The sequence below is a fragment of the Anser cygnoides genome, chromosome 8 (genome assembly GCF_040182565.1).
Source record: "Anser cygnoides isolate HZ-2024a breed goose chromosome 8, Taihu_goose_T2T_genome, whole genome shotgun sequence".
In the NCBI taxonomy this organism is placed as follows: domain Eukaryota; kingdom Metazoa; phylum Chordata; class Aves; order Anseriformes; family Anatidae; genus Anser; species Anser cygnoides.
Window position 1 is genome coordinate 27201506 of NC_089880.1, and position 18132 is coordinate 27219637.

Consider the following 18132-nt stretch of genomic DNA (forward strand, 5'->3'; position numbering starts at 1 on the left):
CCGCCGGGAAGTGGCGGTGGTGGCTGGGCGGGGGCCGGGCCCCGCGCCCTGTCAGCGCCCGCTGTGGTGTCACGTGGGGGAAACGGGGAGGCCCCCGTGGGCTGCGCGTGGCCGGAGCGGGCGGTGATTGGTGAGGGTGGGGGGAACCATCGGGGGGGGGGAGGAGGGGGAGAGGCGACTTTCGGAGATTAGGCGGAGGGAGGAGAGCAGCGGGGTGAAGGGAGGGAGGGAGGCAGAAGCGGACCCAGAGCCCCGCCCTCCGGCATCGCGGTCCGGCATCGTGGCCGCCTTCCCTGTCCGCTGCTCCTCCCCCCCCCCCCGCTCGGCTGTTGGATGAGTCCAACCGCCCCTTGCGGAGGCCGGCCGCCTCGCTTCCTCCACCCCTTGGCCCAAGCAGATGTCGCTCCCTCCCGACACGACCAGCCAGCCGTTCTCTCATTCCCTTCACCTATTGGTCCAAGCGGATGCCGCTCACCCGGCAGAACCAATCAGCTCGCGCGAGCCGCCCCAAGGGCCGTGAGGTGCGAGGCCCCCTCAGCGCAGGAGGGGCACAGCGGCTGCCTGAGGCGAGGCTCCTCCCCCTCGCCCCGCCTCCCCCGCTCCTCACAGGCGCTGCAGACCTCTCGCGGCCGGTTACTTTTCGGATCTCCGCGCCTGTTTATTTTTTATTTTTATTTTTTTTTTCCTAAATAAAACAGAACATCTAACAGAAAAGACAGAGCTGCGGCACTCAGTGCCTGTGGGCGCTGTGGCCCAGTCCCTCCAGTTCCAAGCACTTTCCCCTCGGTACACAAACTTTCCCCCCCTGCGAAGCTGCCGGCGCCTGTGTGGCGAGGCCCAGCCCCAGCAGGAACGCTTCTCCTCTGCTCCGGCATCTCCCCGAGCCACCGCCTCCAACGGCACGCATCTCCCGCAGCCTTTTCCTTGTGCTGCTGCGGGGACTCCTTCGCGCCTGCTCTTCCGTTTATGGCAGCCCCTTTGCATCATTCCGCACTTCAATCTCCTGTAACGCCAGCGCTGTTCGCTGTTTTCTGTGTCTATGTTGCCTGCAAAAGGAATGCAGACAGCGATTTCGAGGGTGGGAAGCTCGCAGAGGTGAGGGCACGCAGACCCAGGGGCTGCTCCCCCCGTGCTCAGTGCCTTGTTTCTCCACTAGGTGGAAGCCAAGACCACGTCTCACCTGCAGCCTCCTTTTCTCAGCTTTTCTGACAGAAATGCGCTCTGAGTGCTCTAGGTGATGGTATAAGCAATAGAGAAGCTTGTAGAGAGCAGTCCGTCAGTCCTTCCTTCCTTAAATCTTGTAACCATACTGTTTTTATCAAAACTAGGGCACTGCTGGTCAAATGGAAGGCAGTCAAATATAAGAATGCAGCGAACGTTTCGGGTTTGTCTTCTGTGGAAGTAAGTCCGTTATTTCCCTCGCCTTGACAGATCATCTCACATTCTGCCATTACCTTTTATAAGCTGATACAAACAGCAATTATTATCGACTCTGATAATACTGAAGTCAGATGGATGCCACTTAAGACAAAAGGCTTTCTCTCCATTCATGGTTTTTAATGTAAATGTAAGATGAGGAGATCCATCTCTCTATGAATATATTTTATGTCAAGCTTGCCTGCGATTATTTGATTTTGGATCTGAAATAAGCTCTGCAGTATTTCTGCATCAAATGCAAGGTTTCTCCGTGTATGCCATACAGGGAAGGGCAGAATTCATAACCATTTTCTTCGCCACTTCTTTGGACAATTCCAACATGTAGTTACTTGCTGGGTTGTGCTGTAAAAAACAATTCTGCCTAGTCTAACAACTCCTAGCTCACAGGGCCTGGAACATAGCTGTATTCTTCTTAGAAAAAGACATCTAATTTGACTGGAACATGATGAAACAATTATTTATTGGGTAGAAAAGCAAGAATTGAAATTCAATTTCTGCTGAATCCATTTTCTTTTACCATCAAGTTGCTGAACTGAAAAATTCATTATTTTCCCTGATGTGCTCTCTTATACCTTCACAGCTCAAAATCATCACTCTGCTGTGGAAGTTTTTATTTCTTTTTCTTACTACAGAAGTTACACTAAATCCTGCTTCTGCTGTAACTAAAACACTGCACCGCACATTTATTGGCCAAATAACCCTTGTCTTCACTGTTCTAAGTCTGTGTAGTGATTCTTGGCTACTGGGCTCAAGGATCATCAGGCTGTCAAAAATGGTCTTACATAGCTTGATCTACTTTAAGAGCATTAGAAGACACTTTATATACGGGTAAGGTTGGCTGATATTAGTAATGCAGCACATACAAGCTCTCTGACCACACCTGGTGATGACATTTCTCTTTATTTTGCAGTTTCAGGAGTTTAGGTACAATAATCAGAGTCCTTGCACTGCACAAATCGCATTTTCAGTACTAGATCATACACACCCAAAATGTCACAGTAGAGATTTCTGAAAGCAAACAAACAAATACAAACAAACTCTGTTGCAAAGGGATCAAGGCTTGAGCACAATGAGCTCAAACTACATCAATGTAGTTATATTTTTCTCCAGAATACCGTGCTTTTTTTCTTAGAACTATTATGCTTTGAGACATGACAGAACAAAATTACAAAAGCATTCACTAGTGCAATGATCCAGCAAATCACAGTGCAGTGGGCAGATACTGGACTCCAGTTTCTAACAGAAATTCTCCTTGGTCAGAGGAGTCCATAGACCTAATAAAAACTTTTCATAATTTTCACCCTTAAGACAGCAAAATCTTTCTATATCCACCTAATTTACACTCAAAAATGCAATGTGCAGCCACTGTTTGGAGCTAGGATGGGCAAATGACTGTGATCATGAACAAAGGCATACACTCTACACAATTTCACAGGTTTGCAAAAGCAGTTCCTCCATATATTTCAGAGAAATGCAAGCTCTGGATGTGGGTAGTACACATATACAGAGTTCTACACACACACATAGAAGATTATAATTTTAGAGATGTTGGAAGTATGTGAATATTTTAGGTGTTGAATATTAAAAAGTGTGTGTCCCTTCAGAGAATCATGGAACAAAATATCTGTAGCATAACTGAGATCTTTAACATTTTTCTTTTGTAGTTTAAGTTTTATTAATCACATCTTTCCCTCCCTACACACACACACTTTTTTTTTTTTAATTGTACCTTGTGGTTGAATCTGAAACCTGAAAACCTATGCTCACACATGCACCCATCTAGCACAAATTGAAAACAGAAATCAACAAAATGCAAAAAAAAAATCTAATAATATTGGCAACAAGATTTTTTCTCCTGATATTTTTCTGAGATAGTGCTGTTCTAAGTCTTACTTGTCAGAATGTGCCTCCAACCAAGCATGCAGCAGCCACATCCTCCTTCCTTCATCCTGCAAATTATCTGCCATCGAGCAGCTGCTCAGAGTACATCCGAACCTAGACAGGTAACAGGGAAAAAGCTGCAGGACAGTCAGCTCTTGCGGCTCAAATGCTTGTGCACAGCAAGGTGCTGACCAGTGACACCAGCAGCACCTCGCAAGCTGTTACCTGAGACTGAGGAGAAGGCTGCGGGACAGAGCAGCCCCCAGAAGGGCTCTCGGTCCTTCACCCAACACCAGCCAAGAGCACAGGGCAGGGAACGTATGGCTGCAAGGACTTTTCCTTCCCTGCTTGTCAGCTTCAATTCCTCCATATCATATTCCTCCATTTAGAGGCTTGGCACAAACTGTGACAACCCTCACGCTCTTGGCACTCTGAAGGACCTTGAACTGTCAGATGGAAATACACGGATTTCTGCTCCATCATACAGAAAACTGAGGTCCATGTCTAGAGGAGACCAACCATGACTCCAAAAATATCTGGGGATAGCTTGTTGTTGTTTTCAATAATGTAAACAATAAAAATATAAAAATAAAAACAGTGATTTCTTGCCTTATAAGAGAAGATGGTTTTGTCCCCATTTTCTTTTAGGCCTTTTCCCTCCTTTTAGGTTTCCTGCTGTTCTTGACAAAACTCTTTCTGCTATAGTAGACTTTATCATTAAAAATGCAACATTCTCTGTGGAAATAACATTTGCAACATTATACAATTCTTTTTCTTCAGCGTAACTCACACATTAACACTAGGTGCACTTACGATATTTATTCTTTTTTTTTTTTTAAATTATCGGATGAGGAAATACATAATATTAAACACTCCAGCACATTAAACAAACATACCAGTTTCCTACAACAGAGACTTCTGCCTTTGGATTACATGATAATGCACCATCACAAATGAAAAGAGAAAATTTAGTCAGGAAAGGAGAAGGACATTTCTCAGCAAGAAAGGTCACTAACACGAGCAGTTCTGCTGCGAAGGGGGTGGGTTGTCTGTGAGCCGCACATTCCTTCCAGAAGTGCCCCTGGAAGAGTCTGATTCTATACTCTCCGACATCTTTTCACAGATTATATCCACGAGACGCTCAAACACCTGCCTTACATTGATGTTTTCTTTGGCACTAGCTTCAAAATAGTCAAAACCTGTGAGGAAAAAATGCAAAAAAAAAATCAAGACACTGATGTTAGGGAGATGATTTTTAGAATACTAACCATTTTCTTTGGAATTCACCTTAGGAAAACAAGACATTAGACAATTCTTCGGCTCCGTTGACTCTCACAGTCTCAGAATACTGAGCAGAAATACTTCTAAAAATCATCAAGCATCTATAAAGGTCAAAGGTGTAAATAGATCCTTACCAGAGCCCTGGTAAACACTTCTGCAGACAACATGGATCTGAATAAAGCCAGGACAAGGGAGTCAAATTCTCCCATTCCCATCAGAGAAGTGGGCTGTAGCTGCATGAGGACCTGCAACTAAATGGTGCTTTGGTCCTGTTTTGTCCTGTTCTTTGTCGGTTTAAGTGCAAAGCTCTTCAGTGTACTCAGTGCCCGTACAGCACACATCCTGACACCCGTTCTGACAAGGGCTGTTCAGCACTGCTGGATTAAAATTAATGTTGTGCGTCTCCAGTAGCGTAATATCAGCAGCCAGCAGACAGCTCCTAACTACAGCAATGAGCACAGACTCCCAAATGCTGACTCCTTCTGATTAAAAGAACTACAACAAGGCTGGAGTCATACCGAGGTAGGGATGGCACAGAGGCAGCCATTCCTGCTGACACCCAGCGCTATGCAAAACCAGAGTCCTGGCCTCAGCCAGGAGCAGCATGCTGAACTGCAAAGCATTACCTGTTTCAGGCCACACGCTTTGTCTTTCTAACCACAAGGGTCTCAAAGACCAACCATAACTTACAATGGCTATTGCTTCTGTTTACCAGGCTATTATACTGCCAACAGCAAGAGCACAAGTACCACACAGTTTATTTTGGTGTAAGAGACATTTATATTTTGGGGGCATTCTCCATTGCATCAGTTTCCTTGATTCTGTCACAAATGAAGGGAAAGAAAAGTTGTCTTAGCTGATTACCACTGCTGGTAAACTGAGTCATCTTGCGTGAGATCTACTCCCTTCTACCACTTTTTAAAAATCATGGGCTAACAGGTGAAGTGATAGTGGAAATGTTTGCCTCGTTACTAATAAGCAGGGAGAGCTCTCAAGTAACAGACAAGGGTTCTGCCTGCCCCACTTGCCATCTCTGAGGATGATTAAGGATGTACGGAAAAGGCAAAAGAAATGAGACAACAGAACGATGATATTTATCAGTCCAACACTGTTTTAGCTGTTGCTGTGGCTGAAGCTGTTTTGATTTAATTCACATTCAGGCCAATAAATTTCTTAATCTGATTGGAAAATGATTTCAGCGGCGTTAATGCCACTACACAAGTTTAGAGAAAAACGCTAAAGGATAACCTTTATGTGAGTCATTATGATGAAAGCTAACAGTTTAAGCAATCAATAGTCAATTAAAGAGATTCCTCCTACCCGATACACAAAGTAGTTTCAGATAATGTTGAACACAGTTATCACATCTAATATACAGAAATGCTGCCTGTTAAAACCAGGTATATTTTCCTGTCCTTTTTTCTTTCAGCTGAGCTAATAAAAGCTGCTCTTTTCAGATAAACTTCATCTTCCTCATACCCTTACATATTAGCATTAGAGATACAGCCACCCTACAAGAAGGTATTGTTCAACACTAAACAAGTAAAATACTGAGCTAGAATATATTAATCATCTTTGAGCTACAATATATTAATCACCTTAATTGTAATGTCACTATTAAAGTGTTACTGATGGAAGGATTTTTTTTATTGTACTAATCAAAAGGAACACAGTATAAAGAAGTGGAGAAGAAAAAATAAATAGAAGAGCTATGGCACGTACCTAGCTGATCAGCCAGATGCTTCCCCTTCTCCAAAGGAACAATCCTTTCATCCTCCATGTCGCATTTGTTTCCAACAAGAATCACTTGTGCATTGTCCCAGGAGTAAGTCTTGATTTGTGTGGCCCTACAGCAGGACAAGAAAGATTGTTTCCTTCCATCAGCCGTGCCAAAAGACAATCATATTTCAAGTATGAAAATAAATACCATTAAATAAAATATCCGTATTCAAAGACTGTAAATGAGAAGACAAATGACTAAGCTTACACACAAAGCAAGGATTCATCCAATGTAATCTACAGCACCATTCTCTTTTATTATTCCTTAACTTTGTGTGACAATAAAGTTCCTTATGAATTTGTAAGTGCTTTGCAGATCTTGAGATTCAGACAAAAAATTAATGGAATAATTTTTGAAGTCCAGGGGGAGGAAAAAAAGCATTCTTCTAAAGCTCATTCTACTTCAGCTGCAATCTGTCAGAAGAACTACAACCAATCACACCCTTTGAGGACACTGGCTCTGTAGAGAAAGCCACAAAATAGATACACACTTTATACTAGTTCTACAACTCCTTGCAAAACATGAAAACAATTCATAACAAGAAAAAATATCTGATTTTCTGCAGAGTTTTGGTAACACCTTAAGAAATTGTATTTTGAGAGTCAAACGTAGATGAAAGCATCAAGTCCTCTTTGCTTGAACAGGAAACTATCATGGAGACAGAAAGGTGCATAGAAACATGGCAACAAATGCTAAAGAGAAACAGAAATTTATCAAATTGGGAAGATGCAGGCTGACGGTAAGGCTTTGTGAGCTAATATTTGAACCCAGCTGGATTAAGTGACACCTAAGGCAGGAAATAGCAGCTGCAGTGACAGACGGCACGTATCTGACAAATGCCAACATCAATGACAAAGGGATCAAGTACATGGGAGTTGAAGCAGGAGCACTGAGATGAACTTACAGCCTCTGAAGCTCTCTGGGGCTCAGTGTGCTGAAAAAGGAGCAGAGCTGGCTGCAGACCTCAGGGGTCTGACCTTACACTTAGCCTCTTTATAGTTTTTCTTTGACGAAAAGAGGAGTTATATACACACACACGGTGCCACAGAGCCAGCAGTGAAACAGTATTAACACAGTAGGATGTTTTCATCCATTTTTGAGGCTGGCCCAACCTATTTTATCTTCACCAAGTCAGCTCTATCTTTTAAGTCTCCCTCCTTCCCAAAGGTAATTAGGCTGTTCTGCCAGAAGAGATAAACACCTTCCTCTTCCACCCCTTCTCCAAACACCGCTCCAGGCCCTACTCACCTTCCCATTCCCTGTCCCTGCTCAGCACCCCTCTCTGTACAGGACCATTGTGGTTTCGGGCAAATCTACCATTTCCCAGGCAGCCAGGAAACCCCTCGGACTTTAACTTCTGTTTAGTTTGCTTGAACTCCCCAAACAATAAAGGCACTTGATTCCTTCGCTTTTCAATTAGCGGCAGCCTCCAGCTCTGATCTACTAATGATAACTTTTAATTAGTTTTGAGTCGCTTACTTGCCTTTGCCATGGAAGCAGACGGTCACATTGCTCCACAGATATCTGTGGAAAAGGGGTCACATCACCGTACAACTTGCCTTTAAGCAGCAGCCTATTCCGTTTGCACTGGAAAACACAAACCTAGACCAAGCACACAGCACAAGCCCAGGCTCAAACTGTACCTTGCAAAAATAAACAAGGACTTCGTGAAACTTAAATTCTTCTTACTGTCCTGGAAACTGTCTACTGTCCGTCCCCATGTAGACAAGTCCTGTGAGAGCTATGTGATGAGCTTATATGGTATTCTGGGGTTTCTCAAGGCTCATCACAGAAGGAAATGACTTCAGAAATCAGCCAAAAGCCCAGGAAGATGAAATCTTCCCACTCTCACTCTGTAAACAATAGAGAGAATGTAAGTCTCTCTATGTTCAATTTAAAGCACCTACAGCCAGGCTTTTCTGACTCCCATTCCTCTCTCCAGTTTGGATTCAGCCTTTCAGGTGGGTCACATGAAGACACGCTGCCAAACCTTAGATATCTAAATGGAATTACTTGGAACGTGAAAAAGAGGAGAAAAACATGAAGAATTTCCCACTGAATCTCATTCTTCTTGTTTTGTACAAGTTAGTGAAAATCCTCTCTCATAATGCTGCCGTTTACAGTTATTGTGAATAATAATAATAAAAAAAGCTTTACTTATGAAGAAGAATGTCTAAAAAATCCTGATCCTTATCCCAAAAGTGAACAAATTTCTAGGAGCTTTAGGAAAATAAAACAACAAAAGAAAAGGCTTGTGCAGTTGAGATGCTTCAACAAATATCATGGCAGTCCTGTATATACACTGGAAAAAATATGTGACAATAATAACGCTATGCCTTATTTGTGCTGAATTCCCCAAATTAATGATCAAGCATGTTTTTTACAATTCATGCTTAGAAGAAAAATAGCCTCAGGTTCACAGTTACATGGATATATCAAAAACTCAATTTGGAGATCAACCTTAAGGATAAATAAAGCTAGTGGCTTGTGAACCCACCTGTTGCTTAAATCTAAGTTAAATTTAACCAATTTTTCCCTTCCCTCCTATGAAATTGTCTAGATTATCCAAAGCCGTTTCCACAATGTTTTCTATTTACTTCACAGTAGCAAATTCTGAATATATTCTACTTTCTGTATGGTTTCAAATGATGTATAATACACTGATTTATCTACACAAAACTATCAAGGCAACATCAAATAATAACTGTCTAACAAATCTAGAAACTGAGCTGTAAGCCATAAAAGCTCATTTTAACCCTTTCACTCACCCTACAGGGAAGACATCTGATTCATGAGAATGAACTGAAGACTTCGTGTTCGTGTACCATATCAAGAGCTTATCTAAACACCTAACATACAAGTATGATCCTCCTTATTTAAGGCATAGAGTACCTTTATTTTGTTCAGATGAAGTATTTCTGGAGTGACACAAAGCAACCCAGAATCCTCTTTAGGATGTCCACTCATAAGATGGGTGTAGTAAAAAGACCACCCAAGGAAGAAATCCTACAGCAGACTATTTCATTTGTGGACAGGGCAGGAGGCTGTTAAAACAGTCACCGCCAAGAAGCCAGAGACAGGAGGTAAAGCGCACCATACGTACATGGGTTAAGTTTTAGAGGGGATGTTAGAGCTTTATGAAAAAGCTTGGAGAAAAATCAGGCTAGCAAACACAATCTACTATGGCAATTTCCCAGCTAGAGGGAGGATATGAGCTCTAAGACACCGGAGAGGACTACAAAGGAAAAGACCTCTCTCTGGTTGAGAGCTGACTTTGAACAAGTCTACCTCCCCCTAACTTCAGTGTAATGATGGATTTTGAGATCTCTGCACACCCCTGGGAGCTAAACGAAAAGTTTGCCTTGGGCGAGAGCTTACTTGGAGCACTAGGTCTCTGGTTCAGCTGTTTGTTCATGCTTTTGGCTTGTTTTCTGTAGGGAACTCTGCAGGAAGAGATGGTACAAGAGAAAGCAGTGAGATGGGCTGAGACTCACGTTGACAGCCTGCTTACACAGCAGCTTAAAAAACCTGACCCACTGAACGGCAGTAGGCAGGGCACCAGCAAGAAGGAACAAGCTTTAGACTGGAGAATGTCCTACTGTAAAACACATAAATGACTACTGTGTACAACTTGAGGCATTATGAGGTTTTGTGAACGAGTAAAGTTTTAGGACCCAGGAATTATGTTCAGGTGGGAAATTCTTACCTGCCAATGAGAACAGACTAGGATGTGGACAGCAGCTAACCGTTAGTGGAAGAGGCATCATTTCTATTTATTTGCTCCTCATTTTCTTGAGCTACCCTCCTAAGCTTGACTGCATTTGCTTAATGAACCCAGTTCCATGATCACATGCCAGATGACTTACACACATGCAGAAGTTTCAAAAATGTTAATTAATTTCCTTTTTATTTATTTGTAATAAATGTGTATTACAGTAAAATATCATAAAACTGTGCCTACATGCTAACTTGCCCCTAGATAGTTTGAAAATGCACTTGGTTAAATCAGTGTAAGACTACAGAAAGAAAACCCAAGAGAAGTTCACAAAAGACCTATTAAAATATCTGTTCTGTCTATCAGAGAATATGCACTTCTTTCAAAATTCCATTTCTACTTTCTACCCAATTTCCATGTAAATACAATTTTAATATATTAATTCCAACTTCTTTTTACGTATCTGTCACACAGTCCATTAAACGTGCATGAATATGGGCACCTCAGTTAAAATTATCCTTCTCTATATATTTTGTATTGAAAATATTTGAACATAAAGATTCTTGAAATCGAAGCCCTTCCTACTTATAAAAGCTTAAATCCTTCTTCGTCATTTCCAAATGTCTTCATCAATTTCACAGAAACAAATGTTTTGAATTAGATGAAAGCACATCACCTAATTTGAAAATACTTATCAGTTGTTAATTTGTAGTTTATTTTTTAAATTTACAGAAAGACATTTTCATTTTTTAGGGACATTCAGCAGGCTTCATTCTGTAGCTCACTACGCAGGTCCCATCAGTAGCTTATTCATTTTTTTTGTGCCAGAGGAACACTAAAATTCCATCCTCACATGCTATTTTAGAAATAACTCAGAAGATTAACAGGTTCCTCTTACTGGATTTAATTCACGTTAACTGAATACCGCTGATTTATTCTCAGCATCTAGAAATGTCAGTCAATTTGCCACATCATATTGCATCTATCACAAAATGTTCAGCTTAACTGAATTCTTTATTTACTGTAGCTAAACACCAAAAAATGCATCACTAACCAGCCAGAATATCAGGACATTTAAAAGCGAGAAAATATGTGTAGGATTAATTGCTGTAATCTTTTTTTGGGAAATTTTCAGGATGTAAAAATACCTGGGATGAGTTTGGCTATTCGCTTTTGCCACGATTATTGCTAACGTAATTCCAGGTTGATGCTCCATCCCTGTTACAGAGGCCCTCCCTCCTGCTGGGACAGCAGGAAGGCAACACATCCAGGTGGGATACAGGAGACAAGGCAGGGGCATGCTACTGATTTCACGGCCGCTGCAGCTTCCCAATTGCTGCTCCATCCTCTCACCAAAGAGAAGCACAGCAGGACTGCTAGGGCTGTTTTCATCATTAGGCGCACTGCTACCTCCTCACACCTGACCTGACGAGGGACTAGGCTCCAGGAGCTTGTTCCACTCCCGTAGTAGATACCTGCATTTTCCAGGGAGCGTACAGTTCCCGACCGAACACTATATCCAGTGCAATAGTTTTTGTTTTGAAACAATAACAATATCACCCAGTGGAAAAAAAAAATCCTGCATATTTGCTATCAATGTGCCAGGGACTGATACAGCAGCACCAGCAAAAGACAAAAGCTTTGGATTGCATTACTCATCCCTTCAGAAGTTTTGAAAACAGCTTTGCAGAGTGGGAAAAAGAAGTCTCGTGGCTGCATGGCCACTAGAGGACTCTGCTGGCACAGCTATGCTGGCTTGCTGCAGGTATTATTTCCACTCCTGTGGACAAGCTTCAAAGAAAGGAAATGGGCTACATGGGCTACTACATTTTTATCTGCCCCCACCACCACTTGGCCTCAAAATCTTAAAGCTAAGAGTTGGAAAGATTCCTGACAAGCCAAGTGAAATTCAGCAACGATGGTCCACCTCTGTGCTTTGGTTGACAAGTTCCTCTTAGCAAAGACACTCTGGGGTTGGAAGAGAGTCAAGTACGCAAAGCTGACCTTGGTACATTCTTCGATGGAACAGATGTTAGACCATTTCAGTACAAAACTTCACCTGTGCAAACTTTAAAATAGTAGCTCAAAGATTGAGATTTGGTGTTTTATTTTTATTTTTTTTGCCCAAAAGACGATTTAACTGAAATATTGTATAAAAAGACTGACATTTGTATGAGCTCTGCCCATCTCAAAGATCTGATGGAACAACACCTTAACCCTCAATACCTAGACATGCTTCAGAAACATGGAAAAGCGGGTAGAAGAAAAACAATTTGAAAGTTACAGTGACACAAGATAAAAATGGCTTAGACTTGGATTTGATAAACAAAATTCCAAAGCAAAATTCCCTATAAGTTGGCTGATTTTTAGACATGAGTAAAAGCCAATGACCCTGTACTGTCTGTTTCTTGCCTCTTCATTGTGCAGTTATTTCCAAGGATGTGCAAAGTCAGCTGCTTTTAAGAGTACTACTTACAAATTATATAAAATTCAGGGAAAAAAAAACACCTGAAAGGAACTTTTTTGCGACACAGAAAGCGTATTAATAACCTGCATTTGTATAACTCCTCGAGGAAACCTACATAATCAAGACAGACACCTCCTTCCAAAAAATCTCCATGAACAACCCCATTCCCAAGTCCTTCCAGTTACTTGATTTGATAGCAACGAAACCCTGTGTGTTTGCAGCCTGGTGACTGGTTAGCTGGTGACAGCCAACCACAAAACAGAGCAACTGAAGTTTCCTCACTCTCCTCTCTTCAAGAGTGCTTCTTTCAGAATCTTTCTTCTCCCCAGTCAAAAATATTTTCACTGAACATGTGTGAAGCTATATTTAAAACCCGGAAATTTGGTTTCTAGATTTGGTTAAACTAGTAAAACTCATAAGTGGGGAACCAACTTGCAGACAGACAGGTAGATGGGCTGTGTGGTTATATGTACCTCATTTCATCATGAAATCAAGCTGAATATATTTAGAGCTTAGTGAAGGATACTGCCCTAGCTCACGTGCCTGCACTCCTATGGAAAAAATCCACATGCAGATACCTGCATAGAAAGCTCCATCTGAGTTTGGTGAAAGGTGTGTCATGTGGAGGAACCTGGTTTTGGCAAAACTTTGGGTTTATGTTTCCAGCAAGGAAAAAATCTATTCCTCTCTCATTAGCTGCTGGAAGACAAGTCAGGGAAGGTGCTGCAGTCCACCTTCTGCAACATGGTGTCGTGATACTGAAGATAAGGTGGAAGTGGAGACTGCATCTTTAGATGTGATGATCAAGAGCAGCTGCTTGAGTGGACAGTGAGAACAAGTAGTGGGCAACCTCGGAAGAAGGCCAAATTATTAGAAACAACAAACTATGTTGTTTTGGCTTTTGAGTTACAACCTAGTTTAAGAGACGCAGAAAAGGAGCTTGACAAAAAGCCAGACTGAGCTGGGTGCTAACAACCAGTGCCAGCTAAGGAAATTTTAAGTCACCCACCTACTACCATCATGTTCTCCAGGGAGGTCACTGAGATCACTGCAAATCAATCTGTCAGACCTAGGAGATTCCATTACCCTCTGCACTGCCTTTCTTTGCATGCTGGCCATGCCTATCTGCAGTATAAAGCAACAGGTAACAAGCAGCAATGACTGCAAGATACTTGAAGTCTCCAAGTCTCCCCTGTCAACGCGACAGTCGTAACGAGAATAGATGTCCCAATGTCAGAGAGTGTTCAGTGCCATTACAGAAAAGTCAGAGACATAATCTGGTTTCCTTTGACAGTTCTTTATAGCAGGGACGCCCACACCCTACCACCCAGCTCTGAACAGACTCCAGCTGCGGGCCTGTATGAAGGAACTCCCATTTCCTATGATCAGCATCCCTCTGAGAGGATGCTATGTCAAAACCAGAGTTCCAGCAACAGGGTCCAGCCTCCCACTTATCTGTGCTGTGCCTATAGCTGCTACCTTGCAGCAGCAGCTCCGGTGTTTTCACCCTGAGCATCGCACTGGTGAGAGAACACCTCCCATCAGCTACCACCATGGGGGCTGCAAGCACTGCCCTGTCTCTTCTGGGAAGACCACTATTCTTCCTGCTCTGTGTATGTACTTGTCCAGAAGGAAGAAGGTTTGGCCCACAGCTCCAAAATCAAATTGCAGCATGGGGTAAGACAGAGCATTTCTTCCCAAGGAAGAAGACAGGTGGAGGGGAGCCTCCAGGTGAGGAATGGCTAGTGTACAACAGAAAGTGGGGAATTCATGCCTGGGTACCGATGCAGCTTTGATACTGCTATAAAATTTTTCAAGTGACTGATTTAGTGCTTTCGTTTTTCACTCTGGTTTGTTGTAACCAAAAAGTCCAGAAATCATTTTCTGGTGTTTCTGCTTCTGTACTGAATTCAGTGGAGCCAGAGAAGCTTTTAATAGCTGAAAATCTACTTCACAGGCTAGCTGCAGGTGAAGAAAGAATATGGTGTTGTAAAGCAATGTGAAGGGTGGGATGTCAGATGTTCTCAACAAACAATTATGAAGAGAGAATTACACAAAACAAACAAACAAACCTAACAACACTGATAACTTATTTCATACCAGTCCTGCACTGCATTGAAAGAGTCTTCACTGGTGATATCATACATGAGGATGAAGCCCATAGCTCCTCGGTAGTAGGCTGTAGTGATGGTCCTGTATCTTTCTTGTCCAGCTGTATCCTGGAACAGAGACGAATATTTAGGCTTTAAGAATCAGATTCTCAGAAACAGGACTTGTAGTTAGGTCCTACATGTAAAATAAGGCAATCGCTTTTTATTATTATATATTTAAAAGTTATCATTTGTTCTCACTGAAACAAGCTCTACTTAAATCTTAGCATTAATTGGGCTTTTGCATCAGTGATGATCTCTTAAATGTGTTTTGACACATGTATTCTTTAAAAAAACAAAGATGTCAACCCCTTAATTGCTCTTCTCTGCCTCAGCCTCAATGCAATAACCAAATGTTAGCGGAGTTCACTGAAAGATGGCATTTCAAAGCAGAGGCAGTGGAAAACAGTCCAGCAGTGTACCTGGCAAAAGACATTTGTGTTGCAATTTAGTGTCACGGTCAGAAATACATGATTGAGATGGATAATGTGGGTGATTAGGTTCTTACCTGAGGTTAGAGACAACAATTAAAGGCTGGATGAAGTGAAAATTGTTATACAAAGTGAATTTGATATGGACTGTCCTGATCACAGTAGCTGAGGTGCATATGCTAATTCAAGACTTATTTATCCTCTTCTGCAGCTTAATTCTTTTCACCTGTGGAGCACTGAAGAATAACTTTACCTGCAGTTTTCATTACTATGTTCAGCCTGACAGCACAAAGGTGAAGCTCTGGCCCTGGCACATACAACAGAGGAATTTCAAAATACTCACACCAGCTGGAAAATATGCCTACTACCATCTGCTGGATGACAACATTTATTCCTCATATTTCCAGTGGTCTGCTCAAACTGGGGAATATTTCTACATCAGATCAGTAGTCCTCTAGCCAATCTGCTCCCTCTGGACCTGCCTACTGAGCCAGGGACAGAAGTTACATGCTTCAAATAGCATGTAGGAGGTATCTACCATTTGAACAAAACATTTCATCCACCTTTTGGCAAAGAGCAACTCCATGAAATAGCTGCAGGGAGGCGTAGGGCCTTATCTTCAAAGGGCTCAGTACACGGTGTTGACTGCTGGTTACTCTTACAGGTCATCAGATCTGAGATGAGTCCTGAAGTCCTCCAAAACCCCCACTTCAGAAAGCATTCACTGCCATTAAATTAAAATGTGATTAACAAAAATTGTCTTTCTCTAGAGAAAAAGATCGAAAAAGGACTTATTCACATAGCTACCTGGAAGAGAAAAATAAATCCATACAGAGCACTCTTCCAGAAGCATAGGGTACGTTTCTGATCAAACACTCCACAATCCGGAGAAAATACATGAGGTGCAATGGGTAGGAAATCCAGCTTTTAAAATCCTAGTCCATAGGTCCCATGAATGCAGCTTTATTTATTTATTTGCATGCAAGAGACAGTGTTGGCCCTTCCAGAACACACTCAAGCAAGTATATGAAAAGGGAAAACATCAATGATCACCTGTTGTTCGGCACCAGCACATCACAGAGGCTCTCTGCAGGAGGAAGGCGCTTGTAAATAAGCTCCCTGCAGCTTGCTTAAAAGGCTCAGCCTATTGCACTGCCATGAGACTATCCACAGCTCTAACACAAAGTGAATCTCCCAGGGCAGAGATTATGCAGCATGAATCTCGCTGTGTCTCCACCACACCTCCGGAGAGATGAAGAGATTTTTCACTGGGACTTGTGCACTTATTTCGAGGCAGGGTAGCCCACTGGCTGACCACGGTGAGGCACTATGGCTAAGAAATATTTCTCGGATTCCCTCTTGACAAGAAGCACCAGAGTGAGGTGGACACCACCTTGCAGCCTGAGCGATCATTTCTTCTCCTGCCATTGATAAATCCATCACAGAGCTCTCCTGCTCACTGACACTGCACCCTCACTTAGCTGCTGAGCAGCTAAACCAGCCGGGCCGTCTGGCTCCTGCCTGTACTCCTTCAGGTGGGAAGGGTCTCTGAGCAATATTTTCCACTCTGTTAGTAAGGAGAGACATGATAGTTGCTTTATTTTAGCCTTTATTTCCTGAGGACATGAGGCTTATAGTATCACTGGTCTCCACATACGCATGTGTGTATGCTTACTCTAACTCTGGAAATTACGAATGCATCTCAAGTCAAATCTGATCAAAAGTCAATCTTGGAGGTATGCTCTTACAAATGGTATAAAAATAGTTGGAATGGAGAAGAGAGACATTAAGCACACACTAAGCTCAAGTGCAGCGCTTATCTTTCTCAGACACAAAAGGATCCACAGGAGAGGTTTTCTTCATGCCTCATTAGGACAAAACACCTCTCTTTAGGAGAAAGATCTAAATCAGTATAAATAACTTCTCAGATACTACAAACGATGAAAAAAAATAAAATCCACAGGTAGTCAGGCTTCTTTCATTCACATGCTCACAGTGTTACTGTTTACTGGTTCTACCTACCAATTCTCACCTCCTATTTTCTGTTTAAATAGTCCCTTTTTGGTTTAGGGCAGGAGACAGATCAGGCAGTAGGAAACCACAAGCAGCATTGTCCAGCTACACACAGAATAATTCGTAAAGAAACAATTCAACAACGGCTTGGAGCAAGGAGTCAGCTCTGAGGAGGTCCTGGGAAGCCTGAAGGGATGAGGGACCCTCACGGAGGCCTCCAGAAGAGGCGCTGGCACAAACTCCGTGCCTGCCTTCACTGAGGAACTGCACTCAGCCCACAGACTTATGTGCGTTACAGGGAGGCTGTGAGGCTGCCTGAAGACTGTGAAGTTTGGTAGTTCTAGATTGTTGGATTTTGTATCCCCCTGTGAACCCCGGTGCCCTCAGTGAGAGGTGGGGATGTGGCAGCAGGGGGCACAGAGCCCCGGGGGCCTGCAGGCATTTGCTTAGTGACAGCCTGCTCTGGGTGGGCAATGCACTGCCCTCGTTAGGAAGGCAACTTGCACGTTCATTAATGTATACTTTGGTGCCTGCCTTCTCAGGTTATCTGGGAAGAGGGAGGCCAAAAACAAGCATCCTATATTTCACGGTACATAAAGTTTCTTCACGGCCTTGCCCTAGCAGTAGGGCGACCCGAGGCAGAGGTGCCATTCTCCTCTGCGTGACTCACTGGTGGGTTCCCAGCTCTGGCTTACTGCACAGGAACAGAGCACCTTTTCTCCCCATAAAGGTTTTTAGTCACATTTCTCCAAAGCCCTTTGAATCTCTTAGTATCACCTTAACGTGATTTTTTTCCTCAGGTTATGTTAGATTCTTAGACAGCGCGAAAATGACTTAATTTTCCTGTCTCTTACCCTGTTTCACGCTATCTTTGTGTGAACTGCCCCCCCCAAACACACACACAGATTTTTCAACAGAAATGAAGGAAAATAAACTGCAGAATCTGAGCTCTATTTCTTCAGCTCGTACAGTAACTG

At 42.7% G+C, this 18132-nt stretch overlaps 1 protein-coding gene across 4 annotated transcripts in view; it reads right to left on the reverse strand.

Moving 5' to 3' along the window:
• Positions 1-2321: 2321 nt before the first annotated feature.
• The window catches only part of RAB3B (RAB3B, member RAS oncogene family), a 56791-nt gene continuing 40980 nt past the window's right edge, over positions 2322-18132 (reverse strand). For all 4 annotated transcript variants that reach the window (XM_048061949.2, XM_048061948.2, XM_067001580.1 and 1 more), the window contains 3 exons: positions 14662-14780; positions 6322-6446; positions 2322-4517 (listed from right to left, as the gene is read on the reverse strand). In XM_048061949.2, the coding sequence (XP_047917906.1) occupies positions 4330-4517; positions 6322-6446; positions 14662-14780 (432 nt within the window). In that variant the 3' untranslated portion in view covers positions 2322-4329. The remainder of the gene's footprint in view (positions 4518-6321; positions 6447-14661; positions 14781-18132) is intronic.